Source organism: Hermetia illucens, chromosome 7, assembly GCF_905115235.1.
Source record: "Hermetia illucens chromosome 7, iHerIll2.2.curated.20191125, whole genome shotgun sequence".
Taxonomy (NCBI): Eukaryota; Metazoa; Arthropoda; class Insecta; order Diptera; family Stratiomyidae; genus Hermetia; species Hermetia illucens.
In genome coordinates, this window is record NC_051855.1 from 10,784,200 (window position 1) to 10,811,949 (window position 27,750).

At 46.0% G+C, this 27,750-nt stretch overlaps 1 protein-coding gene across 6 annotated transcripts; it reads left to right on the forward strand.

Annotated features, from left to right (window-relative positions):
- Nucleotides 1–4,068: 4,068 nt before the first annotated feature.
- LOC119660783 lies at nucleotides 4,069–27,750 on the forward strand. Of its 6 annotated transcripts, XM_038069566.1 has the most exons (6): nucleotides 4,069–4,434; nucleotides 4,855–4,973; nucleotides 18,697–18,898; nucleotides 18,952–19,122; nucleotides 19,210–19,263; nucleotides 26,148–27,750. In XM_038069566.1, the coding sequence occupies exons 3-6, from the start codon at nucleotides 18,818–18,820 to the stop codon at nucleotides 27,411–27,413; spliced, it is 1,572 nt and encodes a 523-aa protein (XP_037925494.1). In that variant the 5' UTR covers nucleotides 4,069–4,434; nucleotides 4,855–4,973; nucleotides 18,697–18,817; the 3' UTR covers nucleotides 27,414–27,750. The 6 variants fall into 6 exon arrangements, with proteins under 6 accessions (XP_037925494.1, XP_037925492.1, XP_037925498.1 ...); XM_038069564.1 differs by lacking the exon at nucleotides 4,855–4,973; XM_038069570.1 differs by lacking the exon at nucleotides 4,855–4,973 and having other exon boundaries at nucleotides 18,789–18,898.

The window sequence follows — 27,750 nt, forward strand, 5'->3', positions numbered from 1 at the left end:
ACCCAGTCTTTAACGGAGGAGCCGAAGCAGGCCCCTTCTGTTAGTACTCCTGACCCCAGGCTCCAATCGGCGCCACCTGCTGAGGTTAAAGTCTTGCCCATGGCTAAGCACTTGTCCACGGATAGCAAACTGCCTTCGGGCAATCCGCCTTCGGGCAAACCGCTTCCGGGCAAACCGCCTCGGGGCAACGCACAACCAAAGAGCTGTGCCAAGGTTGAGGGGAAAGGAGCGTTCGGGGCACCTGCGGCTAAGGGGAAACCGAAGCGGCAGCGGTCCTCGGACGATCCTAACTCTTCGACACAAAAGGCAGCAAAGAGGGCTCGGCCGGCAACGGCTAGGCCTTCATTTGCAGTCAAGGCTATCGAAGCCGATGGATGGGTCCTGTATGACGACTCTAATCCATCCGGCTACGATGCTGAGTAGGGCGAACAGCTTAGGAGAAAACTCCTCCTAGCTGTAAGGACTGCATCCGCCCAAGGCATTAAGCTTTGCTTTGAGTCGGTAGGTGTATGCCGTAAAATGTTACGGCTGAACTTTGCCGACGAAGACACGAACGAGTGGTTCAGGCAGTAGTGCTCCTCCCTTAACGAAGTGTGGGAGGGTGCGCGACTAACCTTGAAAAGGGTTTCTGAGCTTCCATCGATCAAAAAGTGCTTTCTCTGGCTTCCAGAAGAAGGGCGAAATGGCGTTGGGGTTCTGGAATAACTTGGCGTACAGAACAACCTTAACACTTCCACCTGGTTGCTGCTAGGCAGCAAAAAATTTGAACAACTTGTTCAACAGGGTATTTGCAGGCCCTCAAACAGCTGTTGGTCTTCCCCATTACATATGGTACCTAAGCCTAATGGCGAATGGCGCCCCTGTGGGGATTACAGAAGGCTAAATACACAGACTGTTCCTGACCGATATCCAATTCCACTCATCCACGACTTTGCGCATCACCTCGCGAATTGCCGCATCTTTTCGACCTTGGACTTAGCCAAGGCTTACCACCAAATCCCAGTAGCTCCTGAAGACATTCCAAAGACGGCAATATGCACACCCTTTGGACTCTTCGAGTTCACCCGAATGACTTTCCGATTGTGCAATGCGGCGCAAACATTTCAAAGGTTCATTCACTCAGTCCTGCGAAACCTCGATTTCTGTTTCGTATATTTGGATGATGTTTTGGTCGCTTCTTCTACTGAGTCTGAGCACTTAGCCCATCTCGAGTGCATTTTTCAACGTCTCCTTGAGGCCGGTTTAGTCCTAAACGTTGAGAAATGCAAATTCTTTCAAAAACAGGTGAGATTCCTCGGCCACTCCATTTCCCATGAAGGAATACAGCCCGACCCAGATAAGGTGCAAGCAATTACAAGCTTCCCGCGTCCGAAGACAGTGAGGGAGTTGAGGAGGCTCTTGGGCCTGCTAAACTTCTACCGTCGTTTCCTGGCCCAAGGCCGCCCATCACCAGTCCGTTTTGAACGCGTACTTGTCTGGCCCCAAAACAAAAAAAACACGAGACACGAGATTGTGTGGTCTGAAGAGGCTGTCTGCGCGTTCGATAAATTCCGACAGCGACTGGCTGATGCTACACTTTTGGCATTTCCTCTGCAAGATGCACCCCTAGCCGTTTTTGTTGATGCCTCTGACATCGCAGTAGGTGCTGCCCTTCACCAAAAGGTGGATCAAGTTTGGCAGCCGTTGAGCTTATTCTCGAAACAGTTGAATCCCGCTCAACGGAATTACAGTACCTACGATCGCGAACTGCTCGCCGCGTACTTGAGCATCAAATACTTCCGTTTCTCCCTAGAAGGCAGGCCGTTCACAGTGTTCACGGACCATAAGCCTCTCACGTATGCTTTGAAACAAAAGCCCGACAAAGCATCCCCTCGTCAGCTTCGACACCTGAGCTTCATAAGCCAGTTTACGTCAGACATCCAGCACGTGTCCGGCAAGGACAACATAGTTGCTGACGCTTTGTCTCGTGTCTCCGAGGTTAACATCCCCGCCTCACTCGATTTCTCGGCTATTGCCAAGGCGCAGGAGGATGACGCAGCACTTCAGAGCCTCAAATCCAACCCCAAATACAAATTTCGGGAGTTGCCCATCTTCGGTTCAAACCTCTCGCTCTGCTGCGAAGACTCGGAAAAGGGACCTCGGCCATACATTCCGGCCACATTTCGCAAGGAAGTGTTCCACGCAGTTCACGACTTGGCACATCCCGGCATCAGGACAACAAATCGGTTAATAATAATAATCGTTGGCGCAACAATCCATATTGGATCAGGGCCTTGAAATGTGTTAGAGCACTTCATTCAAGACCGTAATGGTACACTAGGAGGCAATGTGGTCAGCATTGCGCTCGCCCGAGATTATTACCCTGATTTGACTCAGGTACTCATTCACAGCTGAGTCGACTGGTATCCGACGTCAAATCACGATACAAATTCCACTGCCACCAGTGAGATTTGAACCGCGACCTTCCGTATGACAGCCTAGTGCTCTAACTACTGAGCTATGCGGACACAACAAATCGGTTAGTTACCGGAAAATACTTCTGGCCCTCCATGAACAAGGATATCAATTCTTGGGCCAGAGAGTGCATCGCATGCCAGAAGTGTAAAGTCTCCAGGCATGTAAGGAAAGAAGTGGGCTCATTTCCCCGCACTACCAAGCGGTTCCACACGATACACCTCGACATAATAGGGCCTTTGCGAGACTCGCACGGTTACAAGTATTGCCTCGCAATCATCGACAGGTTCACGCGGTGGCCTGAGGCAATACCTCTGAAAGACATTACGGCGCAATCTTGTGCCGAAGCCCTCTGCCGAGAGTGGATACCTCGCTTTGGCGTCCCTGCAGTGGTCATCACTGACCAGGGAATGCAATTTGAATCCACCCTTTTCTCGGAGTTAGGCAAACTCCTGGGTTTTAGACGCCAGCGGACTACTGCATACCACCCGCAATCCAATGGGATGCTAGAACGTTGGCACCGGACGCTGAAAACCGCCATTATGGCACGCGACGATCCGTCCTGGACTCAAGTCTTGTCTCTCGTCCTACTCGGCCTACGTACAACCCGCCGAGAGGAATTTGCTGCCAGCCCCGCGGAGCTGATATACGGGGAGAATCCAAGACTCCCAAGCGATCCGGTCTTCGACAAGAGATCGGGTCTCACGGAGTCGGGGTTGGTGCGCCTGCTGAGGGACAATCTCCGACGCATCAAAGCGCCCCCACCCACTCGACACTCGCACACTGTCTTCTTCTTCTTCCATTTACTGTTGCTACAATAACTATAATTCATCTGTGATTCTAATAAAAGTAGATTTTAATCAACTAAAAGTGTTGTAAATGAAATAGCAGAATTGGCGACCAAAAATCATAGTAAATTAAGTGATTAACATACTAAAACACCTTGGCAAGGTTTTCTTCAATGAAGAATCTGCACACTCTCTGCCCCTGGAGAATGTTCTCAGATTCGCTAAAGCCTGCGAACACCGTAGTTGGGAAGCCATTGAATAGGCAACTACGGGGATAGTACAATGGGCCTAATAATGGCCTGAGTGCTCGGAGCTGCGGCTCCCCCCGAGTTAACTAAACTAAACTAACTAAACTAATTTGCCCAGAACTGAACGATTTCAATATCTCGGGTCAATGCTATAAGCCAATGGAGAACTACGTTATGCTCCTCACATAGGGAAACACAAAAGCTTTTATATCTGAAACGTCAAGCTTCCGGTTTCCTGACTTGTTTGGAGATGGATGCATAAATTGCTCTGTATTTCAATAACGAACTATGCGATCGGGGTGGAAAAATACAGGCTCAAGATATTAATAAATAATAAATCTATGGTGAAAAATTGGTATTTGTATCTTTATCCACTTCTTCACAATAAATTTCTAAGAAAAGCCAAAAGAAACGACCATTACACGGGATGACCCCCTTAAGAAATCATGAATTGTAACTGTGGCTATAAAAACTACGTCTTACTGGCTCCTCTAGTCTAACCACTGACCGAGGCAACCAATAAGAGTATATAAATATTGAAAACAAGTTAATGATATATAAAATACTAAAAAAGCCCAGCAGAGATTCAGATACTCGGCGACAGTCATTGAGGCACCAACACGCGCGAGACCTGTGTTGTTATTTATCATGGACGCAATTCTTCTTTCCAATGGTTTTTTCTCTTATTTTCTTGTGATTTGATTTCTCCGTTTTATCTAATTATATGTTTTTTATACGATAATTTATATGTTATTTTATTGTTGCTGTTCTTGTTATTCTGTTTGTTGTTACTCTCAAGGAAAATACGTAAAATTGCATTATTGCAAGTGAGCGCGATTGTTACTAATTTGCGGATGAAAAATTAAAAAAAAAAAACAAAAAAAAAAAAAAACTAAAAAGAAAAGCAGTCAAGCCGGAATTATCTGTATTTTGCATTTCGCAAGGTTCGTATTCATCGATACTACTCAGAAAATTAATAATAACCAACCATTCGCACGCCCAATGTATAATATAACTCTAATGGTTCAAAGAAGTGTTAAATAGCTTCCATGCAGACGTGGTTTAGTGTTACTAATTCTTGTAGATAGATCTTGCAAAAATAACAAGTTTTCTTAGCTACATATGCTTTATAGATGTATCTTTATATACCAGTTGTATAAATGTAAACATATGGTACATGTTTTCATATTATGATTGGCAACTGTTCGGATCTTGTAGCCGATCTTAGCTGATGTCTAGTATCTCGTCGCCCTGAAAACGCGGTGTCTCCTCTCAGATAATCTTGTGTTGCTAATACTTTTTTGAAAACATCTCGATTTCTATGAGTTTTATCTTTCGTTTAATGTTATTTCGTGGTAAATCAGCTGGTGCCTTGCTAAAACGCGGTTAGTTCGATATCTATATTTCATGCGCCCAGAAAGTAACCGGAGAATAACTACAGAAAAACGTGAAACAACTGCGAAGATACCGAGAATAACTACAGGTATAAGTTTAGATACATATATATGTATATATATATAACCATTTTCTTAGTGGATTCAGATATAGGTATGTAGATGCTCTTATACAATATGTCAATAAGGCACACAACTTAATCAATCCAGTGAATTCTGAGAGCTCATTGGCAAAGTCTTCTGTGGAATCTATTCAAAGTATTATAACTATTCTTAACCAACCACATGTTAACAATTAACAATTAATCAGAACATTCCATATATCATCCTTTATTTCTAAGAAAATTCCTCTTTTAATGGTTAATCTTTGTTTTATTATATAATTAGTTTTTATTTTTGAATTATCACATTCTTGGTAGATGCAATCACCCGAGAATTGATAGACCAGTAGCTTCCTCCAAACTACAATTTTTATTTATATTTCGAGAGCAAACTTACCCCTTTCATCAGTACAAAGCTACTGCCGATAACTTGCGACAATGAGCATATGCAAAATAGTATATTACAGGCATATCTCGACTTATTATTATTATTCTGTTAAGGGAAATTCGCACCACGTCCTTAAAGAACCCACCTTAAAGAAGCCGCCTTCCGAGCTCGATCCAACTCCAGGAGTTTTGTCTGCACCACGGTTACTGCCTCATTTACCGCCATCCAGTTTTCCTCCGACTTCAACATCTCTTCCATCAGGTTGGAGGGCTCGATGTCCGCCCCTAAGATACTGTTCAACCTCCTTTTCTGCTGCAGAAATCTGGGACAATGGAACATAACGTGCTCCGAGTCCTAGGGTATAGCACCGCATTCAGGACAGTTGGGAGACTCGTCCAACTCGAAGCGATGCAAGTACTTCCTATAGCCACCGTGTCCCGTAAGGAACTGTGTCAGGTGGTAATTCAATTCTCCGTGCTTTCGGTTGACCCATTTCTCGATACATGGGATCAATGTATGGCCCTTGTCGGAGTTATCCCATCGCTGTTTCCACTTGCCACACAACTCTCTCCTGATGGCTTTTCGGAAATCCGCATTCATCTCGTCTGGATTTGCCTTCTGTTTTTCGTAGAGCCAGTGTGCCTCGCCCGCTAGAAGATCTATAGGGATCATTCCTGCGATGACACACACTGCCTCCGTCGACGCCATCCTAAATGCGCTGCACACCCTTAGCCCAATTGGCCGGTATGCCGAACTTATCTTCCTCCGGTTGACAGCGTGGTTCAACGTTCCCGCCCAGACAGGGGCCGCGTATAGCAGGATCGACCTCACCACTCCTGCGATGAGTAAGCTGCGACTATACTTCAGCCCTCCCACGTTAGGCATCATCCTTGGAAGGGATGAGCTGGCATTTGCTGCCTTCTCTCGCGCATAATCCAAGTGTCCCTTGAAACTCAGCTTGGCATCGATCATCACCCCCAGGTATTTGACAATCGATTTTGAGACGACCTCACGATTACCAACCCGGATGGTAACCGTGTTGTTGTTGCTACGGTTGGTAATGAGGACCGCCTCCGTCTTTTCGTCCGCCAGGTCCAGCTTGGCCATTCGTAACCATGACTTGATGGTATGAATGGCTTCATTTGCATAAAGCTCCACGTCCTCGGGATGCTTTGCAATTGCAACTATCGCCAGGTCGTCCGCAAAACCAATCAGCGGTGTCTCTTCCGGCACGCGAAGGCCAAGCACTCCGTCGTACATTATGTTCCATAGCAGTGGTCCCAATACAGAACTTTGAGGCTCACCCACTGTCACAATTTACTCCTTCGGCCCGTCGTCCGTCTCATACCAGAGAAGTCTGTCCGAAAGGTAACTCTCGATGAGCCGAGCCAAGTAGCTAGGAACACCCAGTTTGGCCAAAGCGCCCTTAATCCAGCCCCAGTTGGCTGAGTTAAAAGCATTTTTGACGTCCAGCGTCACCAGAGCACAGCTCTGGATCTTCTTCTTCATTACAACTTGGTAGGCTGTACCCCACGGATTCGTATTAGCCTCCATGCAGAGTTTCTAGTAGCATTGCCGCTTGCTTCTCCGAAAGGCCTTCTTAAGGTTGCTTCGCAGATCCCTGTATTCCTCCTCACGCTCCTGGTGCTCCGGCCTTCCCCTTGTCCTTTGCGAAAGTCTCCTCGCTCGGAGACAAGAGGATCTCAAGGCAGCGATCTCCGTGTTCCACCAGTAGTTTGGCCTCTTGCCATGGTGCAAACGTCGTCGTGGCATCGTAGCGTCGCATGCTTTGGTTACACGCTGACACAGCTGTATGACCCTTTCCACCGCTGCTCCATCCGGATCATGGGCTCACTCTAACGCGGCCAGCAATGTCTCCTCGTCGGAAGTTCCGATAGACCAGCCAATCGCCTTAGCCTTTCCACCTCCAGAGCGTCGTTGACTGGTTCTCCGGTTCCCAATGCGGAGGAAGATGGCCTGGTGGTCACTGTGGGTGTAGTGTTCACTCACTTGCCAAGCCATCTCCCTCACCAGTGAAGTGGTAACAAATGTCAGGTCAACGATCGAACCCGACCCTCTTCCTCGAAACGTGAGCACGCATTCAACGTTGGCCAGCACGATGTCCAGCTCCGCAAATGACTCCAACAGAATTTGACCTTTGGTGTTCGTCGACCGGCTTCCCCACTCCAGGGCCTACGCGTTGAAATCGCCCGCAATGATTTTAGGGCTGCGGCCTCTAGCGTCCAACACCAGACTGTCTAACATCTCCTCATATTGTGCTAAGGTTGCACTAGGAGGAGCATAACAGCTGTAAATATGGACACCGTTGACCTTCGCCCTTATAAAACCGGCTGCCGGGGGGGCCATGACTTCCTGAATGGCCTGTCTTCCGCACGCTCAGATTGCGGCGTTGCCAGACGCATCCATCGCCCAAGCCGCACCGCCGTGGTTTCTGTACGGCTCGCAAATAACCGCGACATCCACATTCAACTCTCGAATGGTTTGCGAGAGCAGGTCCTGAGCTGCCTCACAGTGATTCAGATTGATTTGTATCAATCTCATTTGCCTGTGCGGTTCAGCTCCCTCCTATATACCGGACATCTGCTGCTTCCCGTAACATGCCGGTCGTCCACGCCCTCTTTCCCACTACATAGCATACACCGTGAATCTCCGGTGCAATCTTTGATAAAGTGGCCCTCTTCCCCACACTTCCTGCAACTCCTCGACCTATCATGCTGGCTAGTGCATGCCGCCGCAAAGTGGCCGAAATCGAGGCATCTGAAGCATCTCTTTAGAGATATTTGCTCCCTGAGCCTGCACATGACCCAACCTACTCCTACCTTGCCCGCGGTAATTAACTTAATAGCTGATTCCGCCGGCAAACTGCTAATAGCGGTCTGTGTGCCGCCATATGCTTTCTTCATCCTTTTTACGGCACTCTGGTCTATATCGCTAAGGTTGAACTGTTGCTTTAGTGCAGCACAGATGTCCTCCCGTGAGGTGACCTCATCTAGGTCCTTGCATTCAACCACTATCTCCTGTTTCAGAGCTCTTATCTCAGCTTCCTCTCCTAGTACACTTTCCACCTGCCCGCGGAAGTTATCGGCCGACTTGTCGGCGGGTCTACTTAACTCCAGCATCAGATCCCCTCTCTGTGTTTGTCTGACACGGCTCACACTATCCCCCAAATCCTTCAATTCCGGGTCTGACTTCACCTTTCGGAGGATGTCGGCATAGGACATATTTCCCTTCTTGGAAATAATTATTATTTCCGGGCGGAGCTTCTTTTTGTCCTTTTTCCTCTTGTTGCTCACCTTAGTCCATTGTTCGGGCCTCCGGGCGTTGGTTTCTTCCACTTTTGTAGGTGTGGTGGCTGCAATCGTGAGATTACCGACTTTCGCGGGTACTCTCGCCGGCTCCGCCTTCTTTGGTGAAGAGGCTTTTTTCTTCTTCGGGACTTGCTGCGGTCCAAGAGGCTCGCTGGTACCGTCTCTAGCCCGTTTTCCTGTCTTCCCGCCTGCCTTATCATCGGGAGGCGTCACCTACTTTTCCCTTGTGACCTTGCCACCTGATGCTTGGGAATTCTTTTCTTCGAGTGCTTTGATATAAGACAATTTAATGCCTCTTATCAAGGCTCGAGTATTTTGGTGGATATTCCGCCTCTCCTTGATGAACTCGCACAGTTCATTTATTCGTTCCCCGAGTGTAACGAACGCCATTCCGGTATGTTCCCGTTTGCTTTCGCGCCTTGCGCCACAAGGAATGATGTCGATTAAGGGACTATTCGAGTGTCTTTCAGAGTCCAGCGACGAATCTCGACTACCAAAAAGAACCATTGTTCTCGATGCTGATCTCCCAAGCTTCGAACTCCTCCTAAAAGGATCCGGTGTGCACCTAATTTCCACTCCACCATTATCTCTTATAGCATTAGATGCCACAGTAGCCAAGTTTCCCACTACTGAGGCACTGCGGTCGTTGGATATCGAAGGCCGGGAGCCCGCTTACTCACTCCCAAAAACCGCCAGCACTGGGTTTCCGAAGCCCAGTAGTTGGGTGGACTTGAAGAGGATGGTGCCTCTCGCATTTACATCGGCGTCGCGAATCACTTTCTCGAGGGCCAGGTTAAAGAGGAAGCATGATAGGGTATCCCCTGGTCTTAGCCCGTTGTTGATGTTGAATGGACTTGATAGTGATCCTGCTGCTTTTATCTGGCCTCGCACATTGGTCAGGGTCAGCCTAGTCAGTCTTATCAATTTCGTTGGGATACCGGTTGTATGTCATATTGTTCCTGACATTTATAAGGGAAATTTTGAACCCTATTGTTTTTCTGTGTACACTTTTGTACTAGAATAATAGACTGGAAAAGGGAGAGTAAGAGATTTTAAAAATATTGCCTAATTCACACCCTAGCCATTTGCATGAAAAACATAAAACCTTTCATACCTGAAGCTTTCGGTTTTCAACTAGTTTTGTTTGATAAATTAATGGGGAAGCAGGTAATGCTTCCTGAGGTGGGGTAGAACACTGATTTATTGTTTTTTCTATTCTGTTCTACATAATAAATCCCACGAAAGCTTAACTAGGTATTTATTAAGAGATTAAAAAATCAAAAACTACCACATTGAATTGCTATCTGTGCTCAGTATCTTTTTGTTATCTTTGTTGAATTTTTTATTCAAATAGGAAAAAAAATTCTTAACAATAGCTTATATTGTGAAACTAAGAAATTTAATCTGAAACATGCGCGCCTTAAATTAATTCATTAAAAAAACCAGACAGCGGGTCGCAAGGGGAGAATATGACGCCAATAATGGCTAGATACATCTTGATTTTAATATCACTATTCTATGAAATGGATTCCGTTCCATTGAAATGAAACTCAACTACTGGATCTAAGCGTTTTAGTTATTTTTGATAATATTTTGGTTTTTTTTTGTCCAAACATTTTTATTTCAAAGTCGTCCATCTTTAAATTCAGAAAAGTCTGTTCACTGCCATGTTTGCCAGGTGAATAAATTAAATTAATTGTTTACTAACACAATACACCAACAGTAAACTAAGATAATTACTTTGACTACGTTTTTAAGGTTTTGTTTGTAAAACAAAATGGAAATCTTACAAAGACATTGCCGCGCCAGGTTCCAGGCTCCTCCCTTCTGAGAAAAATCGTGGACAGTGGAACATAACATGTTGCAGGTCCTCGGTTGTGCAACCCTATTCAGGACAAAAGGGAGAATCATCCAGCCTGAATTGGTGCAGGTACTTCCTGTGACCACCATGTCCTGACAGGAATTGCGTCAGATGACAGGTAATCTCGCCGTCTCTCCTCAATACGGGGAATCAAAGTGTGGGCCCAGCGACCCCTCTGCAAGTTGTCCCACAGTTGCCGCCTTTCGCTATTCTGCATCCTTTTCAAGAGGATTCATTTTCCTTTTCTCGTACAAGCAGCGTGCTTCACTTGCCAGAACGTCTATCGGGATCATTCCCGCAATAACACACGCTGCCTCGCCTGATATTGTTCTGAAGGCGCTGCACACCCTTAGCGCCTTGCACCGCAAGGTCAAGTTGAACCATCTCCAGCTACGCTTTTATGGCGCTAATGGTTTCGTTAGCGTACATTTCAACGCCTTCAGGTTCTTTCGCGACGACAACCATAGCTAGATCATCTGCGAAACCGATTATCGTGGCCTCCTTTGGGACGGGAAGGACAAGGACCCCATTGTACATGACGTTCTACAGGAGAGGACCCAACACTGAGCCCTGTGGTTCTCCTGCGGTGACGGTGTACTGCTTGGATCCCTCATCCGTGTCGTACCACAGTGTCCTCTCCGAAAGGTAACTGTTGAGGAGCTTAGTCAAGTAACTAGGGACACCCGTTTTAGCCAGTGAATTTTTTATCCACTCCCAGCTTGCGGAATTGAACGCATTTTTGATGTCCAATGTCACTACGGCACAGCATTTTTTAGACGACATCGCGTCTCGAGCCAGCTTCAAAACAACGTCTACGGCGTCGATCGTTGAGTGGGCTTGACGAAATCCAAATTGTCGCTCCGATAGTCCATCCTTATATTCGATGATAGGGAGCAGTCTGTTGTAGGTGACCCTTTCGAGCATCTTTCCTGCCATGTCGGTCAGCTTCGGGAGTAAAACTAGTTTTTGCCTCTTCCACCGGTCGGGGAAAACTCCTTCTACTATGCATGTTTCAAAAACTCTGATAAATCAGTCGGGTCTGGCCTTAACAACGAGTTTAAGAGCTCTATTGGGAACAGCATCCAGATCGGATGCTTTGTTATCACCAATTCTCCGGCAAATTTGGGCAAGTTCCTCCTTAGTTACCGCAGGAATGGTGTAGATGTCCAATGCTTAATTGTGTTGTTTGCGCTCCCCTTTATCCGGCGGGAAGAGCGCCTTCACGATATCGAGCAGAAGATGCGGGCAGGTCAGTTGTGGTGTTCGCCCTCTCATCTTCTTCATAACCATCCTGTACGCTGTTCCCCAGGGGCTTTGGTCTGCCTCTTCGCAAAGTTCCTTGAAGCATTCTCGCTTGCTGGCCCGTATAGCCTGCTTAAGTCTACCTCGAAGGTTCACATAGACTTGCCGTTTCTCGTCGAAGGCCGGTCTTCCTCTACATCGTTGGTAGATCCTTCTAGCTCTCGTAACATCGCGATCTCTTCATTCCACCAATAGTTTGATCGCCTTTTTGCGAAAGCTCGTTGCCTCGGCATAGCAGCGTCGCATGCTCTCGTTATGCGCCCCATCATATGCTTTACCTTTTCTGTAGCCGCACCCACCGGGATTTTGGCCTCCCAATAGCATCTCTATGAATGCATCCTCTTCAAACTTTTTCACGGACCAGCCCTGGTTTCCAGCTTCACGGGAATGCCCCATCACTGATAAAACCATGTCATTCTCCTCGCCAATGTGGCCCTCACATATGTCAGATCGACTATTGAGCCCGACTCTATCCCACGAAAAGTGGAAACATTTTTCCATTGCCAAGCACCAAGTCCTAGCTCCGCGAACGCCTCGAGCAGGATACGGCCCCTGGTGTTCGTAGTGCGACTGTCCCAACCCACGAACCATGCGTTGAAATCACCTGCTATGATCTTGGGGTTTCGACTGCATCCGAGACTAGTACCCGTTGGGGAGTTCCGTCCCCACGTACTCGAGGAGGACGATCAGACCCGAGTCTGCAAGGAACTCATCTGAAGTGGCTCTGCCACGAAGCCTCACCGGAGGTTATCTGGTACCATGGGAACCGGGATGGCCCTCTGGGAGCATATGCTCCAGGAGAATTCCTGGAGAATATGTTTTCGGCCCGGTTATTTGCGGTTGGCCCCCTAGTGGGAGTTTCATGGTGGTTGTGGTTATGCCTACATCGCGGGCAGAGCTCCTCGGAGCTCAAGCGTGGAGTTGCGCTGTACAATTCGGGCGCCGTACCCCTTAGTGGCGGCAGAGGTGTTAGATAGGCCTGGCATCCACTGGTATGAATGTTGAGCCTGCACTCAGTATAAACCAGGACCGCTGTGCTTGCATGGCGGGGCTCTGATTATGGTCACAAAATCAATCCGCGTCCGAAGAGGACCGTGGGATTAAGCCTTAACGGCAGGTACTCACGTTAAACCCCCAGGACTCTCTCATCCGAGACTAGTATATCTAGCATTCCTTCTAATTCTACTATCGTCGCGCTTGGTGGAGCATAACAATTATATGTATAGATACCAGCTATTTTTGCCTTGACGAATCCAGCTTCTGGAAACCCCATCAGGTCTTGAATGGCTTGGTTTCCACAGGCCCATATCTGCAGTCCACTCACCGCTCTTATTATTACGATAAGACTCGCTGATTATGGCAGCTTCGATTCCCTTCTCATAGATGGTCTGCGAGAGAAGGTCTTGCGCTGCCTCGCGGTGGTTGAGGTTGATTTGTATCACCCTCATTTCTTTACTGCATTCAAGGTTCTCCTAAACACTGGGTATCTGCTGCTGCCTGCTACGTGCCGACAGTCGACGCCCTTTTTCTCCTTGCAAAGCATACATTCAGGCTCAGTCTTGCACTCCCTGAACATATGACCTTCCCCCTAGATTTTCTGCAACTTTTTGACCTGTCACGGTCACCGGTGCATTTCGCCGCTATGTGGCCAAATTCCAAGCATCTAAAGCAGCGCTTGAGGGACACCTGCTCCCTGAGTCGGCAAACGACCCAACCTATTTCTACCTTACCAACCGCCAGCTGTTTGAATGCTGCTTCAGCTGGTAAGCTTATGATGGCCGCTGGCGTGCCTCCGTATGCCTTCCTCAGTCCCCTGATTGCGGAATCTTGCAAGGCAAGTGGTCCGAACTGCTTTTCTAAGGCGTCACGGATATCCTTCTTGGTCGTGATTTTATCAATGTTCTTGCGTTGTATAACAATCTCTTGCTTTCTGGCCCGTACTTGTGCTTCTTCTTCTTCTAAGGACTTTCCCACCTTGCCGAGGAAATTTTCTACCGTTTTGCCCGGAGACTTCTTCAGTTCCAGCATCAAATCTCCCTTTTGGAGAGCGTCTGATTCGGCTGACGTTTTCTCCAAGGTCCGTCAACTCAGGATCGGATTTGACCTTCCTGAGGATATCGGCGTAAGTCTTATCACCTTTTTTTCTGTATCACATTTTTCTTTCCGCCAACCTTGGTCCATGCTTCCTTGGTTCCATTTTGGGCCTTTACCTCCTTCGGGTCTATTGGAGCTGGCGCCGCAGTTTCCACGATTTTGGTAACTTTGTTTGCCTTCCCTTTCGCCGGTGAGAGGTCTTTTTGCCTTTTCGCGTCCTGTGAGGATCCAAAAGAATCGTTCGCACCCGCTCTACCCCTCTTTTCAAGCTTACCGCCGGGAGCTTTGGGGGGCTTCTCTGATTTCCTTCTTTCATCAACGTTGATTTCGGAGGAGATCGCTGGATCGTCGAGCTTCTTGGGTGAAACACTAAGCCCTGCAGCATGTTCCGACCAGGTGTAGTCACCGCACTATGGGCTAATGGATGACCAGTTTGTGGGGTGTCTTTTCGTGTATTTTGAACAGGCGTTCTCGGAAGTGGTATACTCCTCTTAAATGCCTCTTTCTCCAGGCTACTTGTAGTATTTGATGCAACGGTGGCCAAGTAATCCACTACCGAGACACTGCAGTCGAGGGGTATCGACGGCCGGGAGCCTGTTTGCCCACTCCCAAAAGCCGTCGGTACTGGGTTTCCGAAGTCCTGCACCGTAACTTTATTGCCCTTCTGTTCCTCCATGTTTGGTTTCATTTCTGGGTATCCTTCCCATAGCCAATTTTTATCCACGCGTGGGCGTTTACTTCCCACCTACCCGGCCTGCGCATAGGCATGTCCATACAAGGTACACCTCCAAATGCATATATGTGCATATTGCTACGCATCCGCCGAGTATTTCCTTATCTGCACGAAGGAACGCGTCTAATGGGAGATCTGCAACTCCGCACAGGTGTCTGTCTGTCTGTCTGTCACACGCACTTTTCTCAGAAACGGCTGTACCAATTGACACGAAATTTGGTGAGAAGGCGGGAACTGTCAACGCCCAGACATGCAGTGACTGATAACCTTCTACGTTGAGATTTAGGGGGGGGGGGGTCCCCATACATGTAAAAGGGGGGTGGCTCTCGACGACAACATTCCCCATAGTGTCTAGAAGACATATGGGGCTATAGGAAGACGATTTTCCTGGAGGTTTGCCAGCTTTAGGCAGTAGCACCAGCTTCTGCTGCTTCCACGGTGCTGGAAAGATACCCTCGGACATGCACGTTTCGAACAGCTCCGCGTACATATCCGGTCTACATTTGACGGCAACTTTTAGGGCCTTATTCGGTATGCCGTCCAGACCCGGGGCTTTGCTGTCGCCTATTCGACTGCAGATCTCCAACAGCTCGTCCCTGGTGACAGGTGGAATCGGCGTCACATTCAGGGGACGCTGGAAAGTGTTAGTACCCCCCTCTTGTTAGGGAAATAATCCTCCGTGATCTGCGGAGATGATCGGCCTCTGAATCGCCCTGTCACGATTTTATAGGCGCTACCCCATGGATTTATGTCCGCTTCCAAACAGAGTTCCTTAAAACATTCCCTCTTACTCCGCTGGATGGCCAGCTTGAGGTCTCCCCACACCTCTGACATCGATCGGACCGATCGATCCCGCTACTGCATGCCTTCGCAAAGTGTCCAAATATTAGGCATTTGAAGCACCTCTTTAAAGAGACCTGTTCCCTTAGCCGACAAACGATCCATCCAATTTGAACCTTCCCCACGGCCAACAACTTCTGCGTTGACTCCACTGGCAGTCGCATTGGGTCCGTTTGAGTACTACCATACGCTTTTCTTGGGCTCACGATAGATCCTTCGCTGAATTCCTCCAACTCGAATTGTTGTTTCAACGCAGTGCAGATCTCTTCTCTGGGTGTTACCTCATCGAGATCCTTGCACTGGATATAGATCTCATGTTTTTGGGAACGAACCGCGACATTCTCCCCAAGTGAGTTTAGAACTTGGTTACGAAAGCCCTCAGTTTTCCCCATGCTGGATTTTTTCAGCTCAAACATGGGATCCCGTTTTTGGGTTCTTCGGATTTTGCTGACATTTCCGCCTGGGTCTTTTAGGTCCTTCTTCAGTATCTCCGCATACGTCAGATGTCCTTTGCTGGAGATTACAATTGCCTTCGGGCTAATTCGCATCTTTGGTTTCTTGTTCACGACGTTAGTCCAGCCATCACTCTTATTTTCTTTCGGTTTCGTTTCGCTAGCCGACATTCCCACTATGGTTACTTTGGGCTCTTCTGAACTTTTAGTTCCATTTGTTGGACTGGTCGAGAGCCCTTTTTTCTTTTTTGGGGCCTGTTGATTCCCCAAAGCTTCACCTTCTTTGTCTCGTACTCGCTTACTTGATCGAAGATCGATGACCTTGTGCTTTGGTGTCACTTGGGTCGCTTGTGACACTGTTGGGGCTGAGATGTCCGGCTTTTCCTTAGGCTTTCTTGCTTCTTCCTGGGACCTATTTTAAAGCACCCTGATGGCTCTTACCATGTTCTTAATGGCTTGGTGGACGTTGTGCTCGTCCTTGATGAATTCGGACAGCTCAACTATTTTAGTCCCAAGCTGCATAAAAGGTAGTTCTTCTGGGTCAGGAGTCTTGGCCAGATTACTCCTTTCACTGACTCCTTCGCCTTTTTCAATTACTGAGCTCCCATGGACTTTGTCTTTTACCGGCTTTGTTATTGGGGGCGATCGTAGAATTGATGAGCTTGTCCTGAATGGATCTATTTGCTGCTGCTGGAGTACTTCTTGATCAAACCCGATGGGTGTCGAAATCGTCTTTTTTGGCCAGCTATCTCCTTTTAGCCCATCATTCTTTGCCTTTGCAATTGGTGTTCTTGGCAGAGTTGTGCTTCGTTTGAACACCTTTTTCCCTAAATCTGAAAAACTTGTAGTTTTAGATGCAACGGTGGCCAAGTTGTCCACCACCGAGGGACTGCGGTCGAAGGACATCGATGCCGCCGGTACTGGGGTTCCGAGCCCCTGCACCGTAACTTCACTCCTTCTCAATTCGTCCATCTTGGTTTTATTTTCTGAGTGTCCTACCCATAGCCATTTTGGTCCATGCACCAGAGATTAGCAAACACTAGCCCATGTACAGTCAGAAAAGAAAAGTGCATGAACACATATTTACACATCAGCTGGGATCGCGCCTGATGGGAGATCTGGCCACTCCTCATAGGCGCGTCTGTCTGTCTGTCCATCACACGAATTTTTCTCGGGGACGGCTAAAGCGATTGACATCAAATTTGGTATAAAGGTGGGAACTGTGAACGCTCACACATACAGTGAGTTACATCCTTTTACGTTGAATTTAAGGGGGTGTTCCCATACATGCAAAAGAGGGGGGGGGGGGGTGTAAAATTTTTCTTCATCAAATATAGTCACGTGGGGTATCAAATTAAAGGTATCGGTTAGTACTTTTCGAAGTTGGTGTTAGTTTTGACATTTGTTGGAAAGGTTGAGGAGTGCGGGGGGTTGAAAATGATCGTTTCTTTCTCAGAAACTACCAAACGGAAAAATCTGCAAAAAAATCAGGAGGCTGCCACGTTATCTCTTCAAATAAAATTAATAATAATATATTACGATATTTTTTTGTAATTGGCTGGGAACCCCTCTTAAATTCATCCTAGAACCACGAAATTCTGCAGTGATTTAGGCTATAATGTAGAGCATGATCTATTACTACAAAGTTGTAATACGTCAAAGTTGTTGCTTCTTTGAAAATTGAAGACTACAAATGTCAATATCACCCGAAAGTGGATAGTCTCACATGATAAATGGATATATTACGTGCTACGTAATAAGAAATTCACAAAATCTTTTGTACCTGAAGCGTCCAGCTGCCGGTTTTCCGACTTGTTTTCCAATAAATTGCATACTTTTTTTTCCGCCACTGTTAATACATTCATGGGTATCAATACGATCTTGGTTCTCGTGGACGTCATTCACGGGAATACACGATTTGCTGTTAAATGAATTATTCATAAATATATGCTTATAGATAGATTTATCTACACATATATGATTGGTTCTATATACCACTGTATACATATGAAATTGAGCCAAGAAGTAAATGATTTTACTGGTTTTCTACACAGTTCATTGATGTTATTTTATATATCTTAATTGGTATCTTTCAATACGTTGTTCATACTAGATATCTTTTTTTTTCCTACAAATATCTTTGTAAATTTATTTTCTTGTCTGTCATCTATACAAGTTGCTTTTCTTTAGATTATTTCATTCTGGATTTCGAATTAGGTAGAAATATTATACTTATCTATGAATTAATTAAATTAGATGGAAGATATATAAAAAATGAAATAAAAAGATGGATTTTAAGGTTAGGTTTGTGGTTAAGTGCTCATAGGTATTAGTATTTTCATTTAAAATTGTGTTGCTGTCTCATATGCCCAGAAGTTCAACAGTTTCTTGAGGTTATATTGTTTTTATTTTATATTGAGGGTTATAAACTAAATTTAAATGAAAAAATTACGAGTGTGAGTGCTCTGTGAAAAAACAAATAAGTAAAAATTAAAAATAATAAAAATTATAAATTTTAAAATATAAAAAAAATATAATTATTTATAATTATAAAATCTCTTAGTGTACTTGTTAAATTTGGTGCAACTCCACAAAATTTTCCATTTTTATTGTGAAAACAAATAAATATTTTTCGACCTTCAACTAAAAAAAATAAATTCTAACTACATCTAATCAATACCCCCCGAATCTCCCTGCCTTTATCTTCCCCAGAAACTCCTTCTCCTTGCGGATTCCGAAACGTGGATTATTCAATGTGAAATTATCAAGGTGGACGAATTGTCGCTATCCTTTCTCTCCTTCAGGGCAACTTCACGTGTAGGCCATTGTTATAATGGATTTGTGGCCTCTTTGTTTTTTCATTGTATGCACAATTTTAACGGCAAAATCGAAGGGAGCACATCGTGAGCATAAGGTAAGGGCTTTTGTCTGTTCACTACCGGTATCAATTTACAATGTTTTTCTCAGGTTCACAACATCGTTCTTTATCCGGATAAACATTCCTGGTGTCAAACACAGCAAATCAAACAGGTTATCAGTTATCCAGGGTGTAAATCGGAAGAAATTGATAACAATGTTTGTGTGGGAGCATGTTTCAGTTACTCGATACCACATACAGAGCCATCGGATCCAGGGGAAGTAAGTCTATTCTAAATGTCAATTTTTTACCCTAAGGTAGGGGGTCTAACATTCTATACCCAACTCTTACCCTTTTTCAACTTACAGGTGATTGTGCCTTATTGTGATAGCTGTCAACCATCTGATACTACTTGGCATCACGTGAGTATTCATCCCAAAATGTTCTCTTTCAAAATTAAGGCAATAAACAGGACTCCTCCAGTAATGCTGAATAAGCTGGAACAGGCTTGAAGTTCAAACTCATTGGCAAGGGCGCATAAAAATAAGTACAGTCCAATTTCTTAAGATCAGATTTCTAATCTTGATTGAGGATTTGACACTAGATGACCTCAAAGTATTGGTCTTGCTGTAGTAGCTTTGACAGTAGTTTCTTTGTGTGAAACAAAACCTTATTGTAATCGATTCAATGTCTACCTGTCTGTCTGTTACATCCAATATCTAAGTTCGAAAATCACAACCGATAACAGCTATGACGATGAAATCCCTGCACGGTTGAGAGCCTATTTCAGCTTACAAAATACCTTATTGGCAAACTTGATGCCAATGTCGGACCTGACTACGATGCTATCTCTTATTTAAAACAAAAGCCTCGAAGAGAATCATTTTCCCAGCTTGTGAAAAGAGGCTCTCATTAACCCCATTCACAAAAGTGGCGATCGTTCGCTTGCTGAGAATTACCGTCCCATTTCTCTACTCTCCTCCTGTTCCAAAATCCTGGAAAGATATGTCAGCGGCTGGTTGTCCGCCCCCTTTGGCCAACACATAGTGAAAGAGTAACATGGCTTCGTTAAACGTAGGTCCACTGCCTCCAACCTGCTTGACTTTACCAACTTTGTCGCCAAATGTCTAAATTCACGGCAAGAAGTGCACACCATTTACACTGACTTCGCGAAAGCCTTCGACACTGTAAATCACAAGATACTTCTATCCAAACTCGCGCCCCTAAACGTTTCCATATCACTTGTTTTATGGCTTGCCTCTTACCTTTCCAACCGATCCTGCCGCGTCTCTTTTGACAGCTATACTTCCCGCTCCTTCTCCCCCTCTTCTGGCGTCCCACAGGGGTCTATTCTGGGTTCTTTGCTATTTTTATTTTTTATTAACGACCTTCCTCCCCTCCTTACTTGTCCCTGTTTGCTCTATGCAGACGACCTTAAGCTGTTTTCCGCTATATCGTCGCCTATGGACTGTGTTCCCCTTCACATTAACCTGGACACTCTGGTTCGTTGGTGCTCGACTAATGGTTTAGCGCTAAACGTCAGAAAGTGTCACTCTATGGGCTACTCCCTGAAATCCTCACCCACTTCTTTCTCCTACTCACTTAACGGACATTCCTTATCCTGCTTAAATTCCACTCCAGACCTCGGAGTCACTTTCGACAATAATACGCTGCTGTGCCATATCGCTCTCAAGGCTGGACAGCACTTGCTGTCAAGTTTTGTCTAAAATTCGAGGACTGACCCCGGCTGGCCCCGTCTGCTCGTGAATCTTCGGAAAGCATTCAGATACGCATTTCTACTGAGGTCAGTACAGATTTCCAGATGTAGAGCCTTGGTAGACAGACACACAAAAAATACCACGTACACCTTCATAGGTCTAGAGTTCCGGAGAAACCCACTTATTATGTTGAAAGGACCACATAAATCGATCCCCACATTTTCAAATACGAAGGAGGGGATCACCCGTTCCACTGGAAGTTCCGCTATCTTAGGCTCCACCATTTGTCCCCTCAATCGAGTACATTTTACACAGGTCCTGATCAATTTCTTTGTGCGCTGCTGTAGGGCGGGAATGTAAAACTTCCCTCTAATCAGGGTCATGGTCAGCCCTATACCACAGTGATCGTTGGCCTCGTGCACCTGTTTAATCAATAAATCCGTAAGATGAGATTTCCCCATGATAATAGGGTGCTTTTGACCAAATGGGATTGGGGCGTTACTTAATCTTCCGCCCACTCGAAGAAGACCGGTTTCCTTGTCCACAAAGGGATCCAGAGAACTCAACCAGTGCTGCCTCTCTATAGGAAGCCCTTGCATTATTCTTGTTATTTGTTTGCCAAAAAGGTCCTGCTGCTGACACCGGACTATTGCTTCCTCCGCCAGATGCAACTCTTCAACAGAGAGAACACCGGATCTTGTGGTTCTCCACCTCAAGCATCGAGCAACCACATTTATCAACCGACTAAAGGATGAGAACCGTGTGATAATGTCATCGGAGGGGGCATGATCCTCACTATCCACAGAAACATAAGTTACAGTTGCATCATCCAAGCAGAAGGGCAACTCGTCTCTTAAAAACGGAGGCCCGTTAAACCATAACGAACATGATGAATCTCAGCCGGCGAGGTTACCTTAGAAATAGCTTTAACCCGACGCTTCACTACCTTATTTTCAATCTCTTTTCGGCTGCGAATCCAAGCGAGAGCCACCTCCGAATCAGTGTAAGCTATAAACCTCAGCAGAATATCCCCCAGACTCCTCCTTACGTCTTGAAATAATGCAGTTAGTAGGACAATGCTTTCTAATTCCAATTTTGGAATAGTGCAGCCCCGAGATTCGTGGCTCAACCTGGATTTTAAGGGAGTAACACGACCTTTGGCCGCGAGACTATACATCACCGCTGCGTATCCATCTCCTGACGCATCGCTAAACCCGACTAGTTCAGTCATGTCCTCCGGCCTACTATACCAAGTCCACCTAGTACTGTGGACATGGTCAATGTACTCCAGGGAAGAGAATAGCTTGAGAAACTGCCCATGCCCTGGCTCTGGAACCCTATCATCCCAATTAAGTCCCTCCTACAATAGCTTCTAAATTTTCATCCGCAACCTCATGACAGAAAGGCGCAGCCATCCAATTGGATCATACAAAGCCTTCCTTTTGGTGAGCTTCATGAACTGGGTGGCTCTTTACGTTATACTGGAATCGGTCCTCGCGAGGGTTGTAATGCAGTCCGAGAATTTTAAGGTCACTCTCGGCCTTCTTCAAATTAACATAAGCGTCCACATGGAGTGACTTGTCTACACCCTCCAATATGTCCTTGCTGTTGGCGACCCATTTTGTCAGGGGGACTTTTCCCTTCTCCAACGTTGTTGATATTTTCCGAATCAACGTCTTAGCGACCTGCGTTCTTTGTCACCCACTTAGTCTCTTGGTCGGGCCCATTATCCTCGGCAACTTGATGAAGTGTCCTTGTCGCCTGCCAGGGTGCACAATCCATTCCGTAAGTGACGGTTTTTAGAAAGTATTCTGTAATGGGTTGCGCGGAATCACTCCTCCACCGAATCCTTAACTTAATTTGGTCCTCGGCCCTAAACCGAATTTGGCGATACATTTTGGTGATAATGTCAAAAATCTGATTCTGAAGCCTTGGACCTGGAAGAATCTTCTGATTCAGGCTAACTCCGTTAGATGTGGGACATATAGGGATAGGGCATATAATAGACTTCCCCACTGGTATCACTCCGGAGCTCCTGAAGAACCTCCTCCATGTGTCCCGAGTCTCGATATTCAGACATGAACTCGTCTGATTTTCGCTTAGGCTCGGAGTTTCTCATCCACCTCTTCTCCTGCCCGAGGAAAAGCTGGACTGCTTTACTAAAGGAATCTCCTAGCTTAATATCTTCCTGTCGGCAAGGGATGGGTACCACATATCGCCCACCAGGTGCTGAAAAAGGTGCTCGCACCTTTCCTTCGCCAGGTTGTTCTCTTCACCCTTATCTAAGGGCATGCCCCAAAAGTTTCTTAAACTTTGCCCAAACTCCCCCATAGACACATGAGTAGTGGTAATATGGGAACCACAAATCTCTTCCGAAGCGGAAATCGCCCAACCGAGACGCGTGTTTTGAGCCAGGAGCCCGTTAGCGACTTCCACTCCCTCCAAGATCAACTGTGGGAGGATGTTTGATCCCAGAAGCACATGGAACATGAGCGGCATGGTCCGTAACCGAGTCAGCCAACCTTTTACCGGCGAACAAACTATTAATTTTTCGTGGTAAGCGGGGGAGGCCCCCTTTGGTCACTCGTCTCACAACCAGTGCCTTCGTTTCTACTTTCAACCCCTCCTTCAAATGCAGAGTCAGAACTACAACGGAAGATACTTTACCAGCAGAAGTTCCTCCTACGTCTGAAACTTCAACACTTGTTTTCTTTTTAGGTAGCCTTAATTTGTGAACCAGATCCTCAGTTGCTGCTCTGGCTTCCTTGGTCCACCAAGCAACTAACTGAGACTGACCGCTCATCTTTTCCTCCTAACCTGACTACTGGTATGGACAGGATGGTACTGTAATGAGCCGCTAGTGCGGAATTTTCGACATGATGAGACGAACTACCTGGCTGAGTAGCACAGCCGGTTTGAGGATGGCAGGGTGCAGAGTCATTTTGCGCTTTTGGTAATCTACCCCTTGCCGATATTTGTGGGACGCACAGTACACACACAGCTTGTAATGCCGCAATAGTTCTACTTTATTATCGCTGTTTAGTAACTTCGGACACCGTAAAACCTTTTATTGTCTTCGTCAGTCTTTGCGGTGAGGGCCACTTCCCTATATGGCTTCTTTTTTCCTCCCTCCCTCCGATGAACACTCCTCTATGAAGTAGTGAACATCGGAGAACCACCCGTCCCCTCCCAGCCTGGGACCATTATGATGTAGCGATTCTCCAAAAACCGGTCTACATCGTTCATAGTCACGGGTAGCTTGGGGTTCTTCAAGGATGAATCGAACTCTCTGCGAGTAGGGGTGTCCATCTTCCGGGAGACAATAAATGGTATGAACGGGACTCCTTCCTCACAGTTAAACCCAGCTTTCCTAAGATTCTGGGCCACCGATCTCATAGTGTCGAGTGCGTTTCCGATAGTACTTGGATCTTTTTTGGTGACCATAGGAAGATTAAAGAGGGCCTGAATCTGTTTTTCCATCAGCCCCCGGCCGTTGCTGTAGCGCCGATTGAGGAGTTCCCAAGCCTTCTCGTAATTTTCTCCATACACCCCCAAATGCTCTACAATCCGCTTCGCACCGCACCCTTTAATTTACTCTGAAGCATCATCAGCCTTTCTGCCCGGCCGATATCCGAGCCGTTGTAGACAGAATTAAAAATGCTTCGGAAAGACTCGAATTGACTAAGATCTCCAGAGAAGGAAGGGATCTCAGAAACGGGGCGGTAACCTCGATTCCAGGAGGGTTACCCATCTGGAACATTCCTCCCTATGCCATAGTCAGTACCAATTGGACGGAAATTACTAACCGGAGCACTAGGTTCACTTTGGAATCAATCCCGAAATGCATTGGCCTTTTCTGGTCTAGCCCGGCCCTCTTAATCCAGCGGAGCCGTGAAAATGGAACGATGCCGTAGGCCAGGACGCCAGACAGCTTTTAGGGATATCAAATTGCTGGACCCCGACCCAAAACGGGGATGTCTGGAGTTTCTAATTAAGGCGGGCCTAGACGGGATACTAATTGTTGCGCCGTTGATGAAGTGGCGCCATTTTGTGTTGAGTTTCAGGAGGGCTTTCCATACATGTGAAAGGGGGGTGTACAATTTTTTCACAATATGGTCATGTCAGGTATCAAATGAAAGGGCTTGGTTAGCAGGTTTCGAAACTGATCTTCTTTCTGATATTGCTCGAAACATAGGGGAGTCAGGGCTCAAAATGTGTGCCCAAAAAAGTGGGGACATTTTAGTTTTAGTTTTTTTTTTTAATTTTAAAGGTTTTGTGTGAAAGAAAATCAATTCAATGTCCGTCTGTCTGTCTGTCAGTCTGCGACACCCGATTTACTCCGAAACTGCTGGACCGATTGTTGCGAAATTTGGTGAGAAAATGTGATCCGTGTGTCCCTTTATATGCAGCGAGTGGCGCCATTTTGTGTTGAGCTTCAAGTGGGGCTCCCCATATATCGGAAAGGGGGGGAGCAACATTTTTTTTTCTCACAAAATATGGTCATGTGGGATATCAAATGAAAGGGCTCGATTAGTAGCAATAGCAGTAGTAGTGGTATTAGAAACTGATAGGGGAGTGAGGGCTAAAAATGTGTGCATTTTGCGCACAATATTTATGTTTTCAATTTGTATGGACATATGCATATTTTGTTTGACAATATTTTACGGGTGTCCAGATAGCTGAGTGGTGTTTTTATTCGAGCTCGGAGCACCATGCCAACGAGGTAGTGATCCGAGTCTATATTGGCCCGCCTATATGTTCTGACATTCATCAAAGCTGAGAAGTGGCAGCGTTCGATCAACACGTGGTCAATTTGGTTGAAAGTGGTCCCGTCTGGTGAGACCCATGTATGTTTGTGGACCGCTTTCTGCGCGAACTAGGTACTTCCAACAACCATTTCGTGTGACACTGCCAACTGAATAATCCGCAGTCCTTTATCATTTGTATTTTGGTGTAAGCCATGGGAGCCAACGTATCGCCTGAATACGGGCTCCTTTCCTACTTGGCTGTTAAAATCCCCAAGTATGATTTTGACATCATTCCTGGGACAGGCTTCGAGGGTTCGTTCTTCTGCCTCGTCGAAGGTATCCTTCTCCGACTCGGCAGTGTCCTCTGTAGGGGCGTGAACGCTAATGAGGCTTGTATTTCTAAGCTGGCCTTGCAAGCACAGAGTGCATAGCCGTTCGCTTATGTTTTCAAAGCCGAAAAGGGCAGGTTTCATTTTTTGGTTGACTAGGAGACCTACTCTGAGCACACGGTTTACTGGATGGTTGTAGTGGCTATTCTCCACGAAACCGGTCCCTGTCCAAAGCATCTCTTGCTACGCTGTTACGTCAGCCTTATATTGGGACAGGGTATCGGGCTAGTTGCTCAGCAGCTTCATCTTCATCGAGGCTCCGGTTGTGGCTTCGCAACAAGTTGTTTTCCATGCAGGGTTGTCAGACCTACTCAACCCCCAATCTGGAGGACCAGCTCGTACAATTTGTCGTTTTTAGGCGCGGGTTTCAGGAGCATTATGAGACTTCTTCGCTCTGTACCTTGTCTAATGCAGCTTTTAACTGATAGCTTTCTCCCTAAACTCTCCACAGGTAACTCTACAGTGTGAGAAAAACAGCGATATAACTCCTCCACAACTGGTAAAACGCGTACAAATCATCAACAATTGTTCTTGTTCATCATGCGAGGGGGATCATCACAATCGTTACAAAACTACACCCCCTAGCGATACAGATGATTCTGATGATTTCCTTATAATGCAACAGAATGATGTCCCCGATTTGCTACGTCTCCTGAATAACCGTAACGAAACGAACACGGTACAAAACAGCATTCATGCTGAGAATGTCAAGTCCTTGATGAATCATAAAATCGTGACCCTCTTGAAAAACATTCAAGAGAAAAATTCGCGTTATGACAAGGACCAACTGATTGATCTGTTAAGGACGATTCAGGGCCCGGAGCATCATAAGCTCAGCGATGAGAAAATAGCAGATTTTGTGGAGAGTTTGAATTCAGAAAATGTGGAATTGGATCTGGTGCGATTAAGGGAAGTCCTGTCTAAGTTCGAACGTTCCAAGTATTTCGAAAAGCATCGGAAATATCTACTGGGTGGACATCACATTGATGAAGATCAACGGCGGCAGCATCGTCACCATCATCACCATCCCCACCATCAGATGGCTTTAAATAATAACGGAGAATCGAACCCCCATCTATATGATTCCGAAGAAAATGGACTAATTGACGGTTACCAGCATACCCATCAATTCGATGACAAAGCTATGTCCGATGTTGATACCATCAATTCTGAACACGTGGAACATGACTCAAGTCATCCTTCAAAAGAGCACCAAACCGATGATATTGTAATTGACTCAATTATCAACGGTCATCATGGTCAGGCAAGGTTATCGGGAACGATTCCTGGACGACCCCTTTCAACTGTCACTACTTCACCTTCGTACCAGCACACCTCTGTCCATCATCATCAACACCAGCACCATCTCCAGCCCCAGCATTATCACCATGCTGGAGAAGAGATCCTTGGTCATGGTCACCTAATCAAAGGACCAAATGGGGCCCTTGTGATCGAACCGGATCGCATACATGAGAAACTCGATGTCAATTCACATGAGTTGAAGCCAAATCATGCTGGGACTCTTTTAAGTTATTCGGCAGCTGGTCAACCGTTATCCTCCTTATCAGGATCAACATCATCGTCATCATCATTGTCACCATCAGGACCCACTCCGTTGTCTGGTAGTGTTGCGGAAGCAACTATGATTGTTGAAAAGACACCGGGTAAGTTGCAGTCAGGTGACAGGGATGATGACAGCTTGGAGGATAACGACTGATCCTTGTTTCATTTTGTAATATAATTTTTTTTTTTTTGTTCTGAGTAACCAAATAATAATCTGAGAAATAAAGAACCGCGATACTCCTTTCTTCCTTAAACTGACGGCGTTGGGCAATCACTTATCTTTCTTCTATTTATTTTCATAGGAAAAAGTTTAGTCTTAATTTCCGTTGAGCTCTGTAGAATTTGTCCTTTTCTACCCTTAATTTTTATTTTTTATAATCTGTAATTATATTCAGTTAACATAAATAATACTCACACTGCGATTTCAACCTTGTTTTGTTTTTCTACTTATTTATATTTTTTTTTAAGAAAATAAATCTATTTTATGATAA